Genomic DNA, 21,929 nt, shown 5'->3' with positions numbered 1-21,929 from the left:
TCTGTGAGTCCTCCTAGCAAATCATCAAATCTGAATGTGGCCTTGGAGACTCCAATACAAAACAATAAGATGCTATGTCACCTTAAGGATGAGGACTAAAAACATGATATGGCCCTATGGAGTCTCCACATTTTTCTGCCTGCCTGGTATGTAACTGTTGTTGGAGAAAGCTAGAGGAGATAGGGAGACCTAGTCTTTGGAAGGCAAATGAGCAAAAAGTATAGATTTCCTATTTTCTCTCCAAATTTAGAAACATTCTCACTAACCTGATATGGATACACAAGTCAGTTCTCTAGGAGGGAAATACTTTCAAATAATACCTCATCCCCCTCCTTTCCTGAATTTCCTTTCTTCATGGTGTTAACAGTTTCCTCTATTACAATGCAAATATCTCACCCACAGCACAGAGCTAACAGAAATTTGCCACTTAATATGAATTAGATGGTTTCCCTCTTTTCTGAGACATGCCTCTTGAAGTGATGAGGATTCTGATAAGGGTGGGAGGACTAGTGTTTTGCCTACATGAGCCCTGCTAGGGAGAAAAAGCTGGTGGGGGTGGATGCTTCTGAGGGAACAAAAGTGCTAGGAGAGGTGGTGAGCACTCAGGAAGTAGGGGAGAGCAACACAAGAGAGAGCTAGTGTTTAGAAACAGGTTGTGGAAGGTAGCAAAGATATCACCATGTACTCACAGTCTAGAAATTCAGTAATTAGGACTGCAGCTCCAACATGTCCAGTGAGGACTGGCCCAGAAATTGGCATATTTTGAGCCTCAATGAGTATTTGCCAGCTTTTGAGAGAGACAGGAATAGGGGAAAGAGGACTATATGTGGAGTTGGAAAACAGACCTGGGTGATGCTACTGGTCATACAAGGTCACACATGTCCCAGGGAATAAGCCACCTTGGGCTATACGTGCAAAGTGAGGAATGTGTCTCTTGTAAATCAATGGATTTTGCCTTCAATAAGACAGAATAAGAATTCTGCCTCTGTATTTCAGAATGTATTTTGTTCTTCTTTGATTGACTAAAAATTGGCAAAACAGCAGGTATCATCAAGTAAATTCAATTCTATGTCCTAAAGGCTTTATATATGTTACCTGATTTAATTTGTAAAGTAACACTGTAAAGTATTATTATAGAGATTTACAGATGAGCTAGGAGGTTCAGAAAGGCTAAATAATTTAGGTTATTTAGTTATTCAGGGATATAGCAAAGACTAAAAATTAGGTTTTCCTTATCTGGAAAGATCTTGCTTTTTCTACTGAATCTCACTGCCTATTGTCTTCCATCACAAGGGTAACAGTGGACACTCAGGGTGGACACTCAAAGTGGTCTTCTCTGTGGATCATTATAGGAAAGGCTTAGATGTAAGATAAGGGTACTGACTTAACTACTCATTGTGAATGCATTTGAAGAACTGGGAAAGCAGATGACATTGATGTTTTTCTGTTCCCATGACTCAGCAGTATTGAATCATACACAATTTTAGGTTCAAAATCAGAGAATAATCCATCTGAGAATGGGCCACTCCATTACTCTAGTATATCCTCAAAAGCCAACAGATCAAATTAGCCCAAATGCTGAGAGAAATTTAAACATAGAGAAGAGGAATGAAGTAGATTTTACAAAATCACTCTAAACTTCCAGAAAGTTAATTAACATTTTGGTTGATAACACACTGTTTTTGTTATCTCAAGATATTTTCAAATAATGAATTTCACTATTTTTGAACTCTATTGACTACGTAACAGTTTTCTTAACTCAATTTTATCCTGTTTCTTAAAGTCAATATCTTTATTCTAATTAAGTTTATGTTTCTTAAATCTGAAGTCAAATTTTTTGGACTTAGACATGGCCTACTTCTTCTTATTTTCAGATTTGGATGTGTTTTGACATAATAATATTCTTTGAGGATATTTTTAGTGTATGACGTTTTAAGAAATTCTTAATAGTTAAAACTTTGAAGAGGAAAATAGATAAGCAGGTGGAAAGTAAAAATATATAGGTTAGAAAAATTCCTATATTATATATTCATATGCGCATCTGTGTATGTATGCGGCACACAGAAAAATATAACTATAAAGGGCTACAGGGAAATTCACTTTGGAGAATGGTGGGATAATGTGTGTTATTTAGGAGAAAGAAATTCTATTATAGTAGGGTATTACTTAAATATTAATAGTGGTTAGTTTATGGCTAATTTTTGAAATAATATTACTTTAGAATATTCTCTCTCTTTACTAATCATGTCCATTTCTCATTTATAGAAGCTGTCTTTGGACTTTTGCAGTATTATTTCAGGCCTACATAAATATTTTTCATTTAATATCTTGAGTCTTAGTAGACCTCAATTCATATTTATACAGTACATTTATTCCTTCATTTAATACATATTTATTGAAGATCTGCTTTGTGCCAGCCCTTTCCTAGTGCTGGGAATAGAGCAGAACACGAAAAGACAAAATCTTCATCTTCATGAAGTTTATGTTGTTATAGGGGATGACAACAAACAAATATAAATATGACTTATTGTCATAAGGGCTACAGAGAAAGGTAAAGCAGGTTAGGGGAGGGGGAATAACAGGAAGGGGACTACTATATTAAGTAGTAGGTTCATAGAAGGCCTCTCTGGTGAGGTAGCATTTGAGCAAACCTGAATAGGGGAAGGTTCTAGGCCCTGGAAGCAACAAATCCTGGAGATTCAAGAATGAATGGAATGCTGGACCTGAGATATATAGGTCCAGTGGAATTGAAACCAAAGAACTGTTTAACTTTAAGGTAGAGAAGAAAGAGATTGAGTACAGAGGCAATTTGAGAACAAAGACCTGTTAGTACTGGGCCTGGGCTTGGGGACTTGGAGTGTTCTCTCTTGACTTAATGATCAGTCCGTTGGATGCCCTTATATTGTCCTTTAAACTTTCTGTGACTCTGTTTCTATATCCCCAAATTAGCCGCCTCTACTAGAACCCAAAAGGAAACAGTGAACTGCAAAATGTACTCTTTGGATAAATAAAGGTCAACACTAAACTTCACAGGATCAATTTCAAGGCTCTATCTGCATAACGATGGGATCCGACTACTAGTGGGCAACTGAGTGCTACCACTTTTTTTGACTAATAATGTCATGCCCTAACATAGCTACTGTACCCAATTTTAGAGCAACCTGGTGAGCCACTGTCTTCTGTCCTAATAAATCCCCATTTCCTTTTTATAGTTTATTATAATAACAATAACAGCAATAATCACAGAGACCCCTCTGGTTAGATTAAAAGACAATGACAAACTCTAGACCGAATGGGATCTCTCATCCACTGGGACTTGGCTCTGCCATGCTTCCTGTTCACAGGATCGCTGGGCCTGATTGGGTGAGAATGGAATGTCTCTATCTCCCTCATTCAGTGGTTTGCCTCATCTCAGTCAATATGTACAAACTGTTGTGTCAGCTCAGTATAACTGAAGGCAACAGACACTTCTTTGCTACATTAAGCCATACTTGTGATGAATATTTAATGTTTGTCGCGAATCCACAATCTGTGTTAATATAGCTCCAAATTATAACTCTTTTAGGCGTACATACCAAGCATAGGTAAAAATCTCATCCTGGGATAGAGAACTTGTTTGGGAGGTGGGTTGGGGTATGGGCAGAAGATTTTGAATCATATTTGAACACACTGGAATTATAAATCCAGCAGGAAAAGAAAACAACAACAAAAAAAAATAGCATCTCTTTCTCTCTCGCTCGCTTGCTGCCTCTCCCTCCTTTTCTCTCTCTTTCTTTAGCGTTTCTTCTTTTCAGAAGTCTAGTATTTCCCTGGATATTCTTTACTTATTCTTATTCAAAGCAATGTTTCAAATCATCCTAAGACTCATTTGTATCAAAATGCTTTCTATCATTATCTTTCAGATCTCTTTGTGTATTTTGAGTTATTTCAGGTTTAAAAAACAGAGACCTTGAACATGGGAGCTTCCAGAACCACTTCATTCATTCATTTATTCTTTTTTTGTCATTTGTACCTCATTTAAAAAAGGTAAAAAAAGAAGAGAAATCCCAAGTTTATTTCTCTGTGCGATGATACCTTTCAGCTATCAGTAAATTGCATCTTAAAAGCAATAGTGTTTCTCCCGATGATGGGAACAGAGAATGAAATACTATGCCAATTTAAAATGCTATTACCTGCCCACATTCCCAGTATCTTTTCTTTTGGATGACACTGTTCCGGCACAGAAATTTTTTTTTTTTCCTGCAATTTTCTTCCATCACACGGGGAGCTTCATTAGAGAATAAAGCAAGGGTAGGCGCATTTGACAACAAGAGACAAATGATGTTAGTGAGAAGCTCTCTGATGAGGCAGTTTGCAATTTATCTGTTCAGCAGAGTACCTGTCTCTCCTTAGGAGGCAAGCTTGGCATCTGCTTTGAGAGTGACATATGGCTGGTATAAAGCACTGTCAGTGTCTGCAAAGGTGTACCTCCTTGTGCCCAGGACGGGAAGAATGTGAACACACCAACTCTATGGAAATCCAGAGTTTTCCACATGTGCTTCTGCTTGCTGAGATGTAGCAGAAGCGAGGAAGGTAAGCTGGTTCTGCAGAACCTTTATAGGCAGCTTGCTCCTCCTCTTTCCCTTCCTCCTTCCCAAGGTCACATTCCCAGGGGCAACCCTCTCCCCACTTACCCTTGCTTTTGTTTATGCTTTGTCTCCATTTGGCTGACAGTGGTGGCTACTCCTGTTAACTTTTTTATCTGAAGCCATTACTCTCAGGAAGCTGAAGATAGCAGTTTTTGATAGTAGCCATGCACAGGCTTTCAAAATAGTAAGTTCCCTACATATGAACCTTCAAGTTGCGAACTTTCAAAGATGCAAACGTGTGATTCATCAATGTCGGGCGTGAGTGAAATTGCAGTTTGCCCTCCATCTCCTGTTGCTGACGACCCTTCAGCTCTACCATCTCCCACTTCCTCTCCCTCCTCCAGTCAGTAGCTCTTCTTGCCTGTTCACTCGGTGCCAGCCCCTGGATGCCAGCTGTTGGACTGTACTACTGTACTTTTCAAGGTACTGTACTGTAAGATTAAAAATGTTTCCTTTATTTTTTGTGTTTGTTTGTTTTCTATGTATTATTTCTGTGAAAGGTATTATAAATCTATTATAGTATAGTATTATATAGCCTATCGTGTTAGCTGGGTACCAAGGCAAACTTTGTTGGACTTATGAACGAATTGGACTTACGAACGTGCTCTTGGAATGGAACTCGTTCATATGTAGGGGACTTACTGTACATAAAATGTTTTCTCCTCTTCTCATACAAGTCAAGGCACAGTTTATAACACTTTTTCCTCTCACTATGAAAAACATATGAGATTCTTCTTTTTTTTTGGTGGAACGTGGGCCTCTCACTGTTGTGGCCTCTCCCAAGGCGGAACACAGGCTCCGGATGCGCAGGCTAAGCAGCCATGGCTCACGGACCTAGCCGCTCTGCGGCATGTGGGATCTTCCTGGACCAGGGCATGAACCCGCATCCCCTGCATCAGCAGGCTGACTCTCAACCACTGTGCCACCAAGGAAGCCCAAGCATATGAGATTCTTAACCTAACCCCTAAGGAAGTCAAACATCATCTCAAATGATTTTATTTTAAAACTACTTACTGTCATCATGCCATCCAAAAGGCCAGTCTCAGGCCTGGGTGGGGCCTGCAGTCTCTCCATGGACCACTTCTCAATGATGGATGACACGTGAGGATTGTCAACATTAAGCAGCCGAAACCCGGTCATATTTACACCACTGTACCTATAGAGTTCCAGATCTAAAGCAAATAAGTCCTGTGCAGTATTAAAAATGATAAAAGTAGAAAGAGTTAACATTTTCTGTGCTCTTTAGGCAAAAGAGAACTAATGATTGCAGAAGCAACAAATGGTTAAAACAAGAATGGCAGCCATCATCACACTGGTTCGATAAGAGAACATTTCCTCTTGTTTTTCACTTGCATGCTGCCTGACAAATTCTAAGTAATCAGTTTTCATTTTCATACTTTTTTTTTTTTGCAATATTGTTAAAGTTGGTATAAACCAAGAACAAGAATTTAGCTGCCAATAATTAGTATGCCCTTGGGAACAGGATGTGACATTCTGAGAAGCTATAGAATTCTGTTCCTAGGATATAGTCTTTGGGGAGTTGAAAGGGATCTTTGTGTCCATTTGATTCATTGCTTTTATTTTCTAGATGAGGAAACTGCGGTTCTGAGTCGTGATGTGACTGGCCTGAGAATGATCCACTTGTCAGTGGCAGTACCACCCTTCTCCCTCATAAGTTGCTGCCCCAGGCTGCCTTGAATCTTGCAAAGGAGGTGAAGTTTGGAACTTACATATACATTTGATGGAAAGATAACTCTCAGAAAAAAAAATACCATTCCTTTGCTCACTGAAAATAACCTATGATGTCCCATATAATGAGAGCATAAAGAATGCCTGGGACAAATAAGTCCTGAGAAATATTAAAAATGATAAAAGTAGAAAGAGTTAACATTTACACAAACTCAGAATAAGAACCAAAATGTTCTCTTCAGAGAATAAACTGGAGCCTATGGTTGTGTTGATGTGAGTATCTTAACAGTAACATTTGTTCCCTTTTAGATAATGTTGCAGGGAAAAAACTTGAACCCACCCTAGTATTGTCCATTACAGGTGAAGCTGAGTGTAAACCAGTTTATGTTGGCTCATATTTAAAATAGACTTAAGTGATAATTTCAACTTTTTCCTGTAAAGAAATGTTAGACACTAAAACATATCATTAAAATATCTCACATTTATGAATAAACCAAACTTTCAAAGTAGCATTTAATAGTTAATAAAAGAAAGAAATCTTCCATAAAAATTGCTTACCAATGTAACTGCTTTATGAAAGAACAATACAAAACAGTACATTATTTGTGATGATAGTGGTTACTAAAGAGAAGTAGCTTCAGAAACACTCCATGATTTATATGTGCAGAAGATGCATATAGATTTTTCTTTTGAATAACTCTTTTCTACATCACTAGTTCTTCCCAAGATAACTTTGGATTAGACTGTAGAACCATAAGAATGCCTCTCTGAACTCGCTCATGTAAGAAAAAGTATATTGCCTTTTAAATTTTTCTATTTATTTCCCTCGCACTAACTAATTTTTTCTTTAAGTTTCATTAATACTCATGAGCAAGTGTGGTAGGAATATAAAAGCAAAGCATGGCAGAATGCAGATAAAACCAAAAGGAATTGCTTAAAGAAACAAATTTAAAGAATAAGACCCAAGGAAGAATGAATCCTTGAGCCCACTCAATGAATAGAAGGAAAGTTACTCAAGATACAGGGGGTTCAGACAGAAACTTCCAGGATGCATATTGAATCCCTTATTAATTCAACAGTACAAAAATACAATGTGCTAAAATGGATACATTAAGCATGTGCAAAATTAGCTTGGTTTTCAAATTGTTTCTATGCAATAAACAATATGGAAAATTTGAGGCCTAATTTTCAACATCCCCTTGTTAGTGGAGGATGAGGAAAACAAGAGTGTGAGGGCAACTGGTTTGTCCTTCCATTGAAGACTAACCTTCTTAGGTTTCTTTGTTTATATTTTTCTCAAATTTCAATGAAGCCAACTCAACTGGTGTGTACACCGGGGAAGGATAGGAAGTTCTAAGGCAGATGACAATCTCACCTTGAGTAAAACCTACGTGTTCATGGTGATGGGGAAAGGACCATATTTGTGATCAGAGTAAGATACTTTCCAGTTCTCAGGGTCTCCCTCAACTGTTCTGACAGAGGACCTCATCAGGATGTCAATGGAGGGAAGACCACAGAAACTTTAGTTCAGGAATTTCTGCCCTGCATCCCACTCCCTAGATCCAAGCTCAGGAGCAGTGATAATTTTGACAACTGCCCCAAAGCATTTGCCTCATGGCATCCTCTGCAGCCCTTCATGCTCTTAGAGATACTTGAATTAGGAGAGGAATTTACTACTTCTAGAAGTATGTTTATGGTAGCTGCCTGATCCTTGTTCCAAATTCTTTGATTTCCCTAACGTACTAGCCTGCCTTGCCAGTTTTATTTGGTAAAATGATACTCTTACTGAATCTCCCAAAATCTGGGTAGATTTTAGTCGACAAACTTTTATAGGTTAGAAATGGAGGTTGGCCCTGTGTTTTCTTCTCACGTAAAAGAGTGGAGTGTGTGTGTGTTGGGAGGGGTGTATTGTGTGTGTGTGTGTGTGTGTGTGTGTGTGTGTGTGTGGTGAGAGCTATCACATCATTTTGATTTGTTAACTGCCTAAATCATTCTCCTTGATCTGGTAATCTGTCAAAATTTAAAGTTGTATAGTTCCTTTTGAATTTCTCCATCTTAGAGCCATGATTTTTCTTACGATGAAAAATGTTCAATGTGGAAAGCATCTCTCAAGCTCTTTATCTTGATGGTCTTCAAAACACCTGACAGGTGAACCTTGGCTAACCCAGCTATCCACTGGCCACAGGTGGGGAAATCACATCAGATCAAAAAATGCCAAGATACACTTTGGTGTGCCGTCTAATGTATATAGAAAATGTAGATGATTCTTCTTTATTAATAGTTTGTACTTTGGCAGTTTCTATTTAATGAAAGCTTGATTTTAATTCCTTTCTGGGTGCACTTGCATTGATGCTAGTTAACAAAGGAAAAAGAAAGAAAGAAAGAAAGAAAGGAAGGAAGAGGGAAAGAAGGAAGGAAGGAAGGAAAGAAAGAAGAAAGAAAGAAAGAAAGAAAGAAAGAAACAAACAGAAAGAAAGGGAAAGAAAGAATGAAAGAAAGAAAGGAAGGAAGGAAGACACCTGCTGTTCAGCCTTTCTGGATTTAGAGGGTTCTTAGGAAAGTAAAATAAATCTCCATGACAATAACTTGCCTTGACACTGGTGGGGCTGATTTAAAAATAACTGAAGATTTTATATATATATATATATATATAGTGTGGAATACATTTCCACCAGATATGCTTACCAGGGTTGTGAAAAAGTAATGATAGTACTCAGTCATCATGCCCATGAACAGGATCTGCAAAAGAGAAATAAGAGAAGAATCAGAAACAGAATTATAATAAGAAAGAGATAATTCATAGGTTGACTGCAATAGCTTGGAGCCATAGAACAGGAAGGGGCTTTGGAAATCCATAGACTCAGTAGATCATAAACCTGAGACAAACCAATGACTGATGTGGAGCTAGGATCCAGGCCACTGACCTCCATCCAATGCACTTTCAGTATGCTATGTTTGACTTTCATGGAATTAATTGGTCTGACGGTCAAATTTAAAAATAGTTTATGCTCAACAAATTTTATATCTGGAGTTGTACATAATGGCACAGAGTTTTGCCTTTCCTACTCCCGAGGTTTCTGAGTAATCCCATGCTTATATATATATTTTATTGATCTCCTTAGCTTTAGTACTTATCATAATGCCTCAGAGTAAAACTCATTAAATGTTGAATTGGCAATACTGATATGTAGATATATTTAAATGAGGATTTATAAATATGTATATCTCTGAAACCCTTCTCTCTACCCCTTTCCCATCTTATCCCACAGAGTGAGTAGGGGAAAAGAGGATTGTTTATAGATAGAAGGATGGGGACTATTTTTATACCTAGTCTCACTGCCTCTTAATTCTGAGTCCGTTACCTAACTGGGATCCTGACAGTTCCAAATATCCTGTGTATATTGTCTTTATTTGGTGGAGAGGGGCCAAAAGGAGGTAGACAGAAAGGACAGGAGTTCTAGGTAGAGGTAGTTTCTTAAAACTGTGATCTTACTTTTGGATTCGTGAAAATGGTGTCCACTGAGAAGAAACAGTTGCAAATGCTTTGGAGATAAGATATTGTCATCAATCTTTTAAATCAAGAGTATCACCTTCCTTGGTGCAGGTCACAAAGGACTGTTTGAATGCTGTCTTTTTGGTATTTGCTTAGAAATGAATGGAGAAGACTCAGAAATGAAACTTTCAAGACAGTTTTCCCCACAACACTGATATATTCTGGATGCAAATGAGAATCCCCATTGGAAGTTTGAAAATCAGATATTCTTAGGCTCCATCCCAGAGACATCCAGAATTAGAATTTCTGAGAGTGGAGCTTCTGTATTTCACAGCAGTGGCTGATAATCACTGCTCGATGGAAAACATGTCTGTTTGCATTAAGGAACAAGGACTTTCATAACTTCAGTTGAAGAGATGGATTGAAAAGTTCTTCAGAAAAGCAACACAAGTTATTGGAGGATTTATAAGGTGTCTAAGATATGTAAACTAGAATGATTTTACATGAAAGGGGGTAAAAAATGGAGAGGGTATTTGGAGAGGGCATGTAACATACACGAGCACAGATCTGACACTTCTTATGCCCTCTCTGCTAACATGGAAACCAGAGGAATATTTGGTGAAATTGTAATGTCATGAAGGTAGGAAAAATGACAGGAAACTCTATGAATCATAAGCCCACAGTATGTAAGTCACTCCTGTGGTGATAACAAGACCAGGTGCACAAAAGGATTTTTAAAAGGGTAGGATTGCTTTAGGGCCATCAATAACATTTAAAATCATGCATGGTGAGGTCTTATTAGCTGGTCTCTTATATCACTGGAGCATAAACAGCTAACCTGCTGGGGTCAGTCAGGAATTCAATTTTTCATTTAGGTTGTTAGTATAATTGCAGCCAAGACTATCTCTTGAAAGGGAACTGGAAAGTTTTATGTCAAGATATAGACCTGGACACTGAGGTTTAAAATATTGTTTCTGAAAAAATACAAAGGCACCTGAGTTTCCAGCTTTTCATATGGGCTAATTTTTCTTTTTAAACTTTATTGTGGGGGCATTTGATCACAAATTGAGAGTATAGGCTTTTTTTTAAAGCAACCATTCAACTAATTATTATTATTTATAATTTCAGGAAGCAAATATTCATTTGATATGTCTCTTACTTAATGTTAAAAAAGAGTCATGCAGATGCAGTGAATAAATAACTAATGGACCTGCTTTTGTTGCAGAAAGAATCCTTGGGTCTTCCAGATACACTTTTTATTTGATATACTACAAAAATCCCCATTCTTGACTTTCCTACCTAGTGCCTGGGTCAGTGCTTCCTGGTTCTTCCCTTTAATTTCCTAGAAATGAAAATTAAGAAACAAGTATAGTCATGGATCATTGAGCTGTCAATTTTATGGACTCTCTAGGACATGGGTGAATGAGAAAATTTTAGATAGAAATAAAGCCAATAGCACCAAACTCTTTGGTTTGTAGACTGATTTGGACTGGCTGCTCTGTTGTCAAATGGTAGTATACTTTATACTTTATAGCATTCACACCACGATTTTCTCTCTGCCTGTTGGTATTTCAGCTAAAAGTCATTAAGGGATTATGAAAATGTCATATCAAGATAAATGTCAGTTTTTCAAATAGTGTAATCATGATATGGGGATTTTTAAACGGTATTTTGCAAAACTGACTTTTTCTTAACAAACACTACCTTGTTTGAATTTTTTTACTGTATTTTGCTGGATTGACCAGGAGGCACTGACTTAGGCAGTGTACACTTTACCAAGACAGTATTACTAGGAACTAATTTTGGCTCTATTTAAATCATTTTTAATGGTGCAAAACACATCACATCACACACACTAATAAGTAATAACTGTGGCTGTCAATACTATTTGTACTGATGGCACATTCTCCTTAATTGCTTCCACCAATACTTTAATAATGGTTGTTTCCTAACAGAATTATTCTTATTAAATATCCCCTTTAAACCATATTATTGACATAGATTGATAGACTGTAAAAACATAGCCCTTTCAATAACATTTTATATCTATAGTAAGGATGTATTTAATACCTATTAATCTTCTTGATTTTGGAAGACCCATAGTGTGGACTTCATTAGTACCATTTCCAATTATCCAATATGATGTGATTGCATTTCTTGGCCCCTTGTGCTTGGGTGGAGCCATGCACTGGTTTTGGTCAAGGAAGTGGGAAAGATACTGACATATGTCACCTTCCAGAGATCTCACTCACCCTGACAGGTGACTACCATGATTATCAATGCCAGACAAGCCATTTTTTTGTTTTGGTTTTTCTGAATAAATACAATTATCTGTTTCATGAGTACTTCAAGGTATGTCATGACTTTCTTTTGATTACTAGAGACTTTAGGGTAAAAACTGTGGGTCCTCCATTAGCAACTACTCAGGAACATAGGGTATATATTCTATGTGCAATTGTCATTCAGCTTTATGTTTTTCTTTAATTTTTCCCTTGGTACCAAATCCGCCCCTTTCTTAAAAAATATTTATGACTTTTTTCAAATGTATTTTTCTAGGCTGCTTCAGTTCTTTGTATAATAAAAATATAACATGAATAAATTATCATGGTTGGGAGAAGTGGAATACTTTTTTTTTCCATAAAGAGAGATGAACTATTCAGATCTGATATAGCTGGGTTGGGTTAGGGTAATAAAAAAAGGCCTCTAACAAAATACCATTCATAGTTAATCATATTCTATGTCCTTGCAGAATCAATGTTAAGAAATCAAAAGTTCTTGTAGATGGTGGTGGTTAATTTTACATATCAACTTTACTGGGCCGAGGGGTTCCCAGATTATATGTTATTTCTGGGTGTGTCTGTGAGGCTGTTTCCAGATGAAATAAGCTTTTGAGAAAGCAGCTGACTCTTCCCAGTATGGTGGGCATCATCGAATCCACTGAGAGCTTGATTAGAATAAAGAGGCAGAGGAAGAAGGAATTCACCCTTTTTCCTTCCTGCCTGACTGCCTGAGCTGGGACTTCGGCGTTCTCCTTCCTTTTGACTGAGATTTCCACCACTGACTCTTCTGATTTTCAGGCCTATAGTTTCAGACTGTAATTACACCACAGCTTTTCTGGGTCTCTAGCTTGCACATGGCAGACTGTGTGCCTTCTCAGTCTCCATAGTTAAGTGAATCAATTCTTCATAATAAATCTCTTCATATATATTTCCTATGGGTTCTGTTTCTCTGGAGAACCCTGGCTAATACAGAGAACAATACCAAAATACTAAAAGTCCTACATACTCTGCATACATATGACATTCCTTTCTATCTAGATAACACAATCCTTAAACGAGTGAGGGGAAGAGAGGCTGACACAAACGTGAAGGCTTTCTCTGTATTATGCTATTATGGAAATGCCACAGACTATTCTATTGTTTCAGTAGCTAGAAAATAATTACTGTTTTCTTTCTTTTGTAGTCAAAATGAATCATCAGAAAGCACAATAAAATTCATTGGCATCTTTACTCCTGTCCTGCCCCTAGGTTCATCAGAACCTTTTTTTTTTTTTTTCTGGATTCCATGTATATGTGTTAGCATATGGTATTTGTTTTTCTCTTTCTGACTTACTTCACTCTCTATGACAGACTCTAGGTCCATCCACCTCACTACAAATAACTCAGTTTTGAGAATGGACTTGAGGACATCAGGAGGGGAAAGGGGAAGCTGGGACAAAGTGAGAGAGTGGCATGGACATATATACACTATCAAATGTAAAATAGATAGCTAGTGGGAAGAAGCTGCATAGCATAGGGAGATCAGTTCCGTGCTTTTTGACCACCTAGAGGGGTGGGATAGGGAGTGTGGGAGGGAGATGCAAGAGGGAGGGGATATGGGGATATATGTATACATATAGCTGATTCACTTTGTTATACAGCAGAAACTAACACACCATTGTAAAGCAATTATACTCTAATTAGCATGCTAAAAAAAAAAGGAACTCATTGGCAGTTGACTCTTGGAAGGACAACTCTAATGACCCCAATGTTATCAAGGTTCTCTGAAGCATAGTTGTAGTTCATTAACTATGATGGCTCCACATTTGCCCAGCTGTTCTCTGGAGTTTTTACAATAGAACTCTCATGGCCTTGTTCACAGTAGTATTGACTCTTCCTGGTCTAGCTCTGTTGTTCTTTGCAAAGACGGTCTGGATTTAGATGAGTAAAGGTATCACATACAGCCTGAACATCACAAAGACCATATTTTACTTTGTCTTGAGAACCCTCGTCCAAGTCTAGATGAAGAGAGTTTGTGGAGTCTAATACCTATGGTTGGTGACAGAGTTGGTCTATAAGACACTTGGAAAGTCTCTGAGAAAAATCTTCCCATAACATGTCCTGGTATAAAGATGCCTATGTCACATTTCAACAGGATCATTTTTCTGAAGGCAATGCAGAGCTATGGAGACAGCAATTCTCCACAAACTCTCAGCATCCATTGCTAAAAGCAATTCATACATCACAAATAATTGGCATAATGCTGCTATCATAGTAGCAGAAACTTGAAATGGAACCGGGAGTTCTCCTCAGCATTTTTGAGGGATTCTTATAATATTTATAAGGGTTTTTATTACTACATCTTTCCATTGAAAAATAGGTGTCTTAGAAGTTTATATTGACTAACCTAAAGTGTATTGCTCCTTTTATAGCCTTATCAATATCAGGATAAGTTCTAAACCATCAGACATGATTTATAGTCAATAATTTCAAGTGAACAACTTCCAAATGTGTGACATACAATGTGGCTAAAATAATGTTTTTACCTCAAGATAGAAATAAGTTATTTCAGCATAAAATAAATCTTCAGGAAACCAGTTGAATAATATCAAGTCTCAGAGAAGCAGTTTTAAGAAGAAAGTTTGAGCTCTAGGATGTAGCTCTTTCTCACCTGCCAACTGTGGTATTTTAGCCTGCAATTGCACTATCCTTTGAGCAGAATGCTCCTTTGGCAACGTAGTTTTTAAGGTTTGTCACAAGTAGAACAAGCTAGGTAAATTAGGCCTTTAGATCAATCTTTATTGATGCAAAAAAAGACACTCATACAACACTGAATGACTGTAACATATCTACAAAGGTAACAGTGGAGTGTATGGAAAACAGCATTGGATCCCTGAAAACCCTGACATGTACAAAACTACCCATATCCTTATGGAGTAGGATGAATAATGGCCCCTTAAAAATGTCCACATCCTAATTTCCAGAATCTGCTAATATGTTACTTTACATGGCAAAAGAACTTTGCCGATGTGATTAAGTTAAGGATCTTAGTTTATGGGAAATTACTCTGGATTATCCAGGTGGGCCCATTGTAATCACAAAGGTTCTTATAAGATGGAAGCAGATAGAAGGTGGAGAGGTGATGTGAAGATGGAAACAGAGGGAATGAAAGGCAATGTGATGTGGGACCACAAGCCAAGGAATGAGGACAGCTTCTAGAAGCTGGAAGAGACAAGGAATTAGATATTCCCTGAATCCTCCAGAAGGAAAATAGCCCTGTCAACAGCTTGATTTTAGACTTCTGACCTCCAGAATTGTAAAAGAGTAAATTTTTATTGTTTAAGCCACTACATTTGTGATAATTTGTTACAGCAGCAATATGAAACTAATGCTCCACATTTGCTCACCTTTCTGGGATTATGGCCTATGAGATTGCACAATTTTGGAGTATTGATATCAAGAGCATGTATCAAGAGGAAAAATGACGTGTTTGAAGTTGAAAACTTTCTAAATTTCTTTGTGACCCTCCATTTACTTACATATACTAACCACATGCATGTACACAGATACAGCTACCCACAAAGAGTCTAGGGTTTTCCTTCCATTCAAAGATAGTGCTATGCCATTTACAAACCCAGGCCACTTTCTTCCTGCCTCCAAATGAAATCAAAGGAAAGCAAAGAGTATTCCACACAGTGCTGGTGAATGGAATAGCTGCACTATTTGAGAGCATTTTTCAGTCTTAATTCCTTTATAAGCTTCTCTCTCCAGAGGTATGGTCAGAAGAAGAAGGGAAGCTGATGATACTAATAGATATTAATAAATGGAGTGGAGCCCAATGGGGTTTAGTTTAGCTTCAGAAGATAATCCTACTAGAAGAGCCACATGGCATCATCCAGGTGCACAGCAGAAGAGATTATGCTATTTAAGAAGTACAGTCTGCTGACAACAGAGCAGGAAAAAAAGAGATTTCCCCTAACAGAATGAAATAGGCAACCTGGCAAATAGGAGAGAGTGGAGGTTTTGGAGGATTACATGAACCCAAAGAATAAACTCTCTGCAACATCCAAGGGAAATTGGTGGAAATATGAGGTATAAGAAAGACTACAGTAGAAGAAAAGTTTTAGCAGAAAAGAACTGAATGAATCTTGAAGTTGGAAATTTAACAGAGAATACGTTGCATACACTGTAATCTTTTTGCAATAAGTTTCTTTCGTAATGGTGATAATAAAAACTATACCTCAAATTTGCCTGAGGGTAACCTTTTGAGGGAGAGATTAGTCATGTAGTCACTAAATGGTGGTATTGCTGGTCTCATGATATATCTGTAGCACAATAAAGTTATCATAATTTGGGTCCTGTTTCTCAATGTTTTGGCTTTTTAGATGACTTTATTTTATCAATTTATCTAATAGCTATCAGGCTTAGGAAACAATTATTTTTATCAGTGTTTCTTAATGCATTAGTATCTCCAAAGAACTCTTTAAAAACACCCATGACTGTACCCTATCCCTAAATATTCTGATTTATTTGGTCTAGGGTATGTTCTAGGCATTGGTATCTGTGATACCAAGACTCTCCAGGTGATACATACAGCCAGAGCTGAGAACCACTGATTTATATTAACCAAACTCATATTTTAAAGGAATAACAATAATGACCAAAACTATTATTTGATGAGTGCTACAACATGTCCACTGTTGTAATAGGTTCTTTATCTACTATTGGGGAGGAAGTGTTATCCTCAATTTATAGATGTGAGCATAGTTATAGTACTTGAACCCAGGTTTGATTTCAATCCTGGGCTCTTTGTGCTATATTTATAATAGGAGGTATATGTGGGAGGAAAGTCAGTAATTTGTACAAAGTCCTTCTGTACTTTGAGAACCCAAATAAAAATGTATGGTTCTTTTCTGAGAGCAAAGTTAGAAGGACAGGAATTGGATCTTTATCTTAAGGAATGAATCCATCAAGCCAAGAGAGCTTGATAAGTTGCCCCTCTATTCTTGTTCAGAGAGCTGGCCCCCATTATAAAAGGTTGTACCATGGATGATGCTGCAGGTATTATGAGGAGCCTCACTCACTTTTCCTCCTTCTGTCAGGAATACAGACCTACATAGCTCTTCTATTATAACATCTCTTTAGACATTATAATTAATTAGATTCTAATTTTAAACCCCTTTAGTGATCTTTCAGGAAGAACTTCAGTCTCTTTAATGGGGTCAGCTTTCATGAAGAAAAGATAGTTTGGGACTTCCCTGGTGGCACAGTGGTTGGGAGTCCGCCTGCCAATGCAGGGGACACGGGTTTGGGCCCTGGTCCGGAAGGATCCCACGTGCTGCAGAGCAACTGGGCGCCTGCGCCACAACTGCTGAGGCTGCATGCTGCAGTTGCTGAGGCTGGCGCGCCTGAAGCCTGTGCTCCACAATGGGAGAGGAGGGGCATCTCAGTGAAAGGTCTGTGCACCGCAATGGAGACCCAACACAGCCAAAAATAAATAAATAAATAGATAAATAAATAAATTAATTAAAATCTTCAGAAAAGTACTACTTTAAAAAAAAAAGGAAAGGATAGTTTGTAAAAAAAATTGTAATGCAATTGTTAACATTGTGTGATACATATAATAATAGATATTTTTGTGTGCTTGATGTTATAATGGCAGTGGACACAATGTGCTTAGGGCTTTGCCTGGCATGCTAAACAATGCGGGTTTTATACTTAAGGCAATAAGGGGTTGGGTCGGGCACTCAGGAATTTCAAACTTGAGAGGATAGATATTTTATTTAAAATGAACAGTTTTTGAGGTCACATGGAGGCTGGGTGGATAAAAGGAGAGGGAGGGGACTTGTGACCAAGAGATCAATTGTTCTAGCACAGGAGAAAGATGATGAAAGTGATGGAGAAAAGGAGGTAGAATCTGAAACCTATTTAGAAGGCAGGATCTACAACATTTGGTAACTAATAAATAGGAAACGTGAGGGAGAGTCAAGGAGATTCCCAGGTTTCTGGCTTGAGTAATCGAATGGTATTTCTGGTTGGTGGGGGAAGGATGAGTAGGAAGATGCAGTATGTTAAATCTGGCATATGGAGACTTAATGACATCAGATGAGATCCTCATAAGGTTGGGAGACTTGGTAATTCAGACTGAAAGGAGGTTTGGGAACCACTATTATGATATGATGGAGGAGGTGATGCAGTGATAGAGTTAGGACTGGGAAGCACTGTATCACTCTTGTAGTTTTGCCTAGATACCATATCACTAATAATACTGATGATGCTAATCCATAACATGTGGAATACTTCATGCATCAGTGGTGGGCTGCTTAGTGCCTCATAGGCATTGTCACATTTAACTTTTCTCAAAACAGCATGAGCTATGGGCTATGGCATTCCCATTTTGCAGATGCAGCAAAGAACAAATAACTAAGTCCTCTACTAAATAACCTCATTCAATACATTGAAGTTTTTCACAGCATTTTATTCTCCCTTTACCCTGGCACAGTCTTTAGCACATAGAAAATAGCCAATACATGTCAACTGAATTAAATGGTGACATTTAGATCTTATAGGGTCATGCTTATAACAGAAGGGATTGGCTAACATTCATGGAGAAAGTAGGGTGGAGGGATATATTTGGTAAAATCTTGCATCTCTGAAGGGTTGAAGAAGCAGGTATGGTTAACATAATGAAGTGATTTTTAACCTACTTCAGCCTTCTTTAGGGAATCAGATAGAAGCTATGGATCTTTTCCCCTGAGAAAGTCACTCTGAGGGGCACAGACATCCTCAAAATTTTGAATAGAGCTGAGGATCACTGATCCTGCTACAGGCTTAAGACATGCTTTTTGTTATACACATCTTCAGATTCATTACATGATTCCTTTTAAATTACCCCCACTTCTCTTGCATAGATAATTTCTCTTATTGCCTATTACAGCCAAATTTTGATGTAGCTAGAATTAAGCATTAGAACATCTCTGAGGCATATATGTGATTTTTATTACCTTTCAATCCGAATTGAAACAAATCTAAGTCCTTTTCCAAATCTACTCATTGGAGGTTTTAGAGCATCCTCAAAAGGGCATCCTGCACACTAAGAATACAAACAAATTGCAAACTCTTTCAGTAAATTTTTGATTATTCATAGAGGTCAATTAATTCTTGTGTATATTAATAACATACTCACATCTATGAACTGCTCCTTATAATCCACATGAACTATGTGCTCAGGAAATGTAAAGAGATTTTAATATCAGCCTGAGAGAAACATAATTAGAATAGGAATGTGCTGTCAGAAAAATTATATAACAAACTGCAAATTGTCATCCAGTTAGTATAAACTGAGATTCATCATGATTACATTGTCAGGATTTATCCTAAGTAATGACCTTCTCATCAATTAAGTATCTCAAAGCCTAGCAAAGGACTCTAAAAAACCTTAAAAAAGAATGAACTGCTTAATTATTTCCCCATTTCTTTGAAAGCCTACTAAGTACAAGGCAATGTGCAAGTTCTTTATGTCTAGACACTAGTAAGAGGGTTCTTGATCGCTTGTATGCATGGAAGCTCAGAGCTGAAGAGAAGTTTAGCAACAATTAGAATCTAATCCAACAATCCTATTTTACAGGTGAGGTGACTGGGTCTCAGAAAAATAAACAGACTCGCTCAAAGTAGCATATTAAGATGGGCTAAGAAACTCAGATCAGAGGCACAATAGACCCTGATTTGAAATTCCAGCCTTGCTATTGAGTGTAGGCTCTGGAACCTCATTCTTCTCATCTGTAACATGGGATACGTTGAGGCAGTAAAAAGATAACACTTCAGTCAAATGCATAACCTATTCTGGCACACAATGACTACCCAATAAATGGCATTTATTTTATCCTATTAGGGGAAGAGCAGAGTTTGCAACTGCATATCCCAACTTTCAGTCTAAGACTCTAGTCACAGTCCCATACTGCTTTAGAAATTAGCTTTATGGTCTCCAACCAGTAAATTGGCATTAGATAGCTAAACTCTTGTGACATTCATTTTCAAGGTCTCTTTTTGCCTTAAGGTGGCAGGGATTTGGGGTTTTGTTGTTGTTTTCATTGTTGTATCTTTATCACCTTCAATCAGTGCTCAACAAATATGTGTTGAATGAAAAAAATGAATTTCTTTACCACGTCCCCACCACATTCACTACTTGGCTTCAATATAAACAACATTTCTTGAGAACTTGTATAAACTAGAAATGATTGAATGTTTGAGAATCAAAGGAAATAACACATCCAAGAAGTATGAAGCTTAACTAAAATGTGTTCCAGGTTCCATTACTTGGAGAATCAGTTGATTTCTTGGTGTACATAACAGTAGCAGAATAGGAAACTTTCTTTTCCTTTGAAATCCTGAGATAAGTTTCAAATCCCAGCTTAGCCACTTGCTGGCTCTGTGACTTTGGGCAAGTTACAAAATCTCTCTGAAGTCTGTCAGTTTCTTGTATGCAGAATTTTCTCATAAAAATTAAATGAATGATGCATTTCACTTGCTTAGCACAGTGCCTGGCACATAATAAGTGTTGAGTAAAAGGTAGCCCTAAGGTCTTTGGCTTATTTTATGTGTTTATGATTAGAAATAACAGACTTGGGGATCTGACTTAGCTGGCGCAGGTTCCAAACACAGAATTGCAACCTTTTAGCACATCACAGCTATACTGCTTGACTTGATGTTTTCTGTCCTAAGAGATGAAGGCTGATGATATTTCTGTCCTGTGAAAATATGAAATGAAACCCATCTAACTACCTCTGCTTGCCTTGGTCAGAGATGTTAGGCAAACCTTATATGGGGAAAAAAATCCATGCACAAAATTATCTGATTAATCAGCATTGCCATTGCACTTCTTAGCAGAGGGAAGCCAAGCGTTTAAAAAATACATTTTCTGCCTGGTCTTGTTTTTATGTTAATTGAAACAAAAGAAAAAAAATAGAAACAAAACACACAAATGTTGACAGGAGAAAATGCAATATAATTCTACAAAATATTTTGGTACTAAAATGTTCTATGTAGGCTAATGGCTCAATTATAGCTTAATGCTCATTGCCACGAGTGTTGAGGGAGGAAAAACATCTCCCCTCTGATGCATTTGTTCATGTAAACAAGACAGCAGTTTTCCTGAGTCAGAAACAGTATGTTCATGCTCATCCACCAGCCACTCTCTAGCTCAGGGAATTGGCCCAACCCTGAAACAGCTTCCCTGTTAGATGAAGCACCACTGCATCGCTTCCCTCCCTATCAGAGAACCATGAGGTTTCACTATGCTTGAAATAGTGACCTGCTTTCTCAATCCTATTACAGGATTTGAAAATGACTCTGCAGTTCTCCAAAGAAGCAAATTTATTTTCAGGAAGGAGAATCATTAGCTCAAATGCATTACAGGTCTTAATAATACAGAATTTCAGGGTTGAATGAAACCTTCCTTTTGAGGAAACTGAGGCACAGAGGGGTGACTTGTTCAAATGTGCTTGGCATAGTTGAGAGTTCAGCATACTGAGTGGAGTGGAAGAAAGGTGATTTGGGAGATTACTGATTAAGAGCTTCTAAGCATAGTTCTTGGATCATTCATTTCATCTATTCATTCAACAGAGATGTATTGGTCACTCGTTGTGTGTCAAATAATGTAATAGATGTTGGGGATTTGGAAGAACAAGACAAAGAAAGTTCCCATCCTCTTGTAGTTTACAGTATAGTAGGGGATAGAGATAACAAATGAATCAATGTCCTTAGTTAATTATAGATTTTTATTAGGGTTACAGAGCAACTAAGTAGAGTGCAAGGTCATAAGGAAAGAGAAAATAGTTTCTTCTCCTTTATCTCCCAAGAGTT

At 37.6% G+C, this 21,929-nt stretch overlaps 1 protein-coding gene across 9 annotated transcripts in view; it reads right to left on the bottom strand.

Moving 5' to 3' along the window:
• Positions 1-21,929, bottom strand: part of GRIK1 (glutamate ionotropic receptor kainate type subunit 1) — a 446,198-nt gene that overhangs the window by 127,399 nt on the left and 296,870 nt on the right. For all 9 annotated transcript variants that reach the window (XM_060099767.1, XM_060099769.1, XM_060099768.1 and 6 more), the window contains 2 exons: positions 9,003-9,056; positions 5,643-5,816 (listed from right to left, as the gene is read on the bottom strand). In XM_060099767.1, the coding sequence (XP_059955750.1) occupies positions 5,643-5,816; positions 9,003-9,056 (228 nt within the window). The remainder of the gene's footprint in view (positions 1-5,642; positions 5,817-9,002; positions 9,057-21,929) is intronic.

Source organism: Mesoplodon densirostris, chromosome 5 (assembly GCF_025265405.1).
Source record: "Mesoplodon densirostris isolate mMesDen1 chromosome 5, mMesDen1 primary haplotype, whole genome shotgun sequence".
Taxonomy (NCBI): Eukaryota; Metazoa; Chordata; class Mammalia; order Artiodactyla; family Ziphiidae; genus Mesoplodon; species Mesoplodon densirostris.
This window is presented reverse-complemented; position numbering and strand designations above follow the sequence as displayed.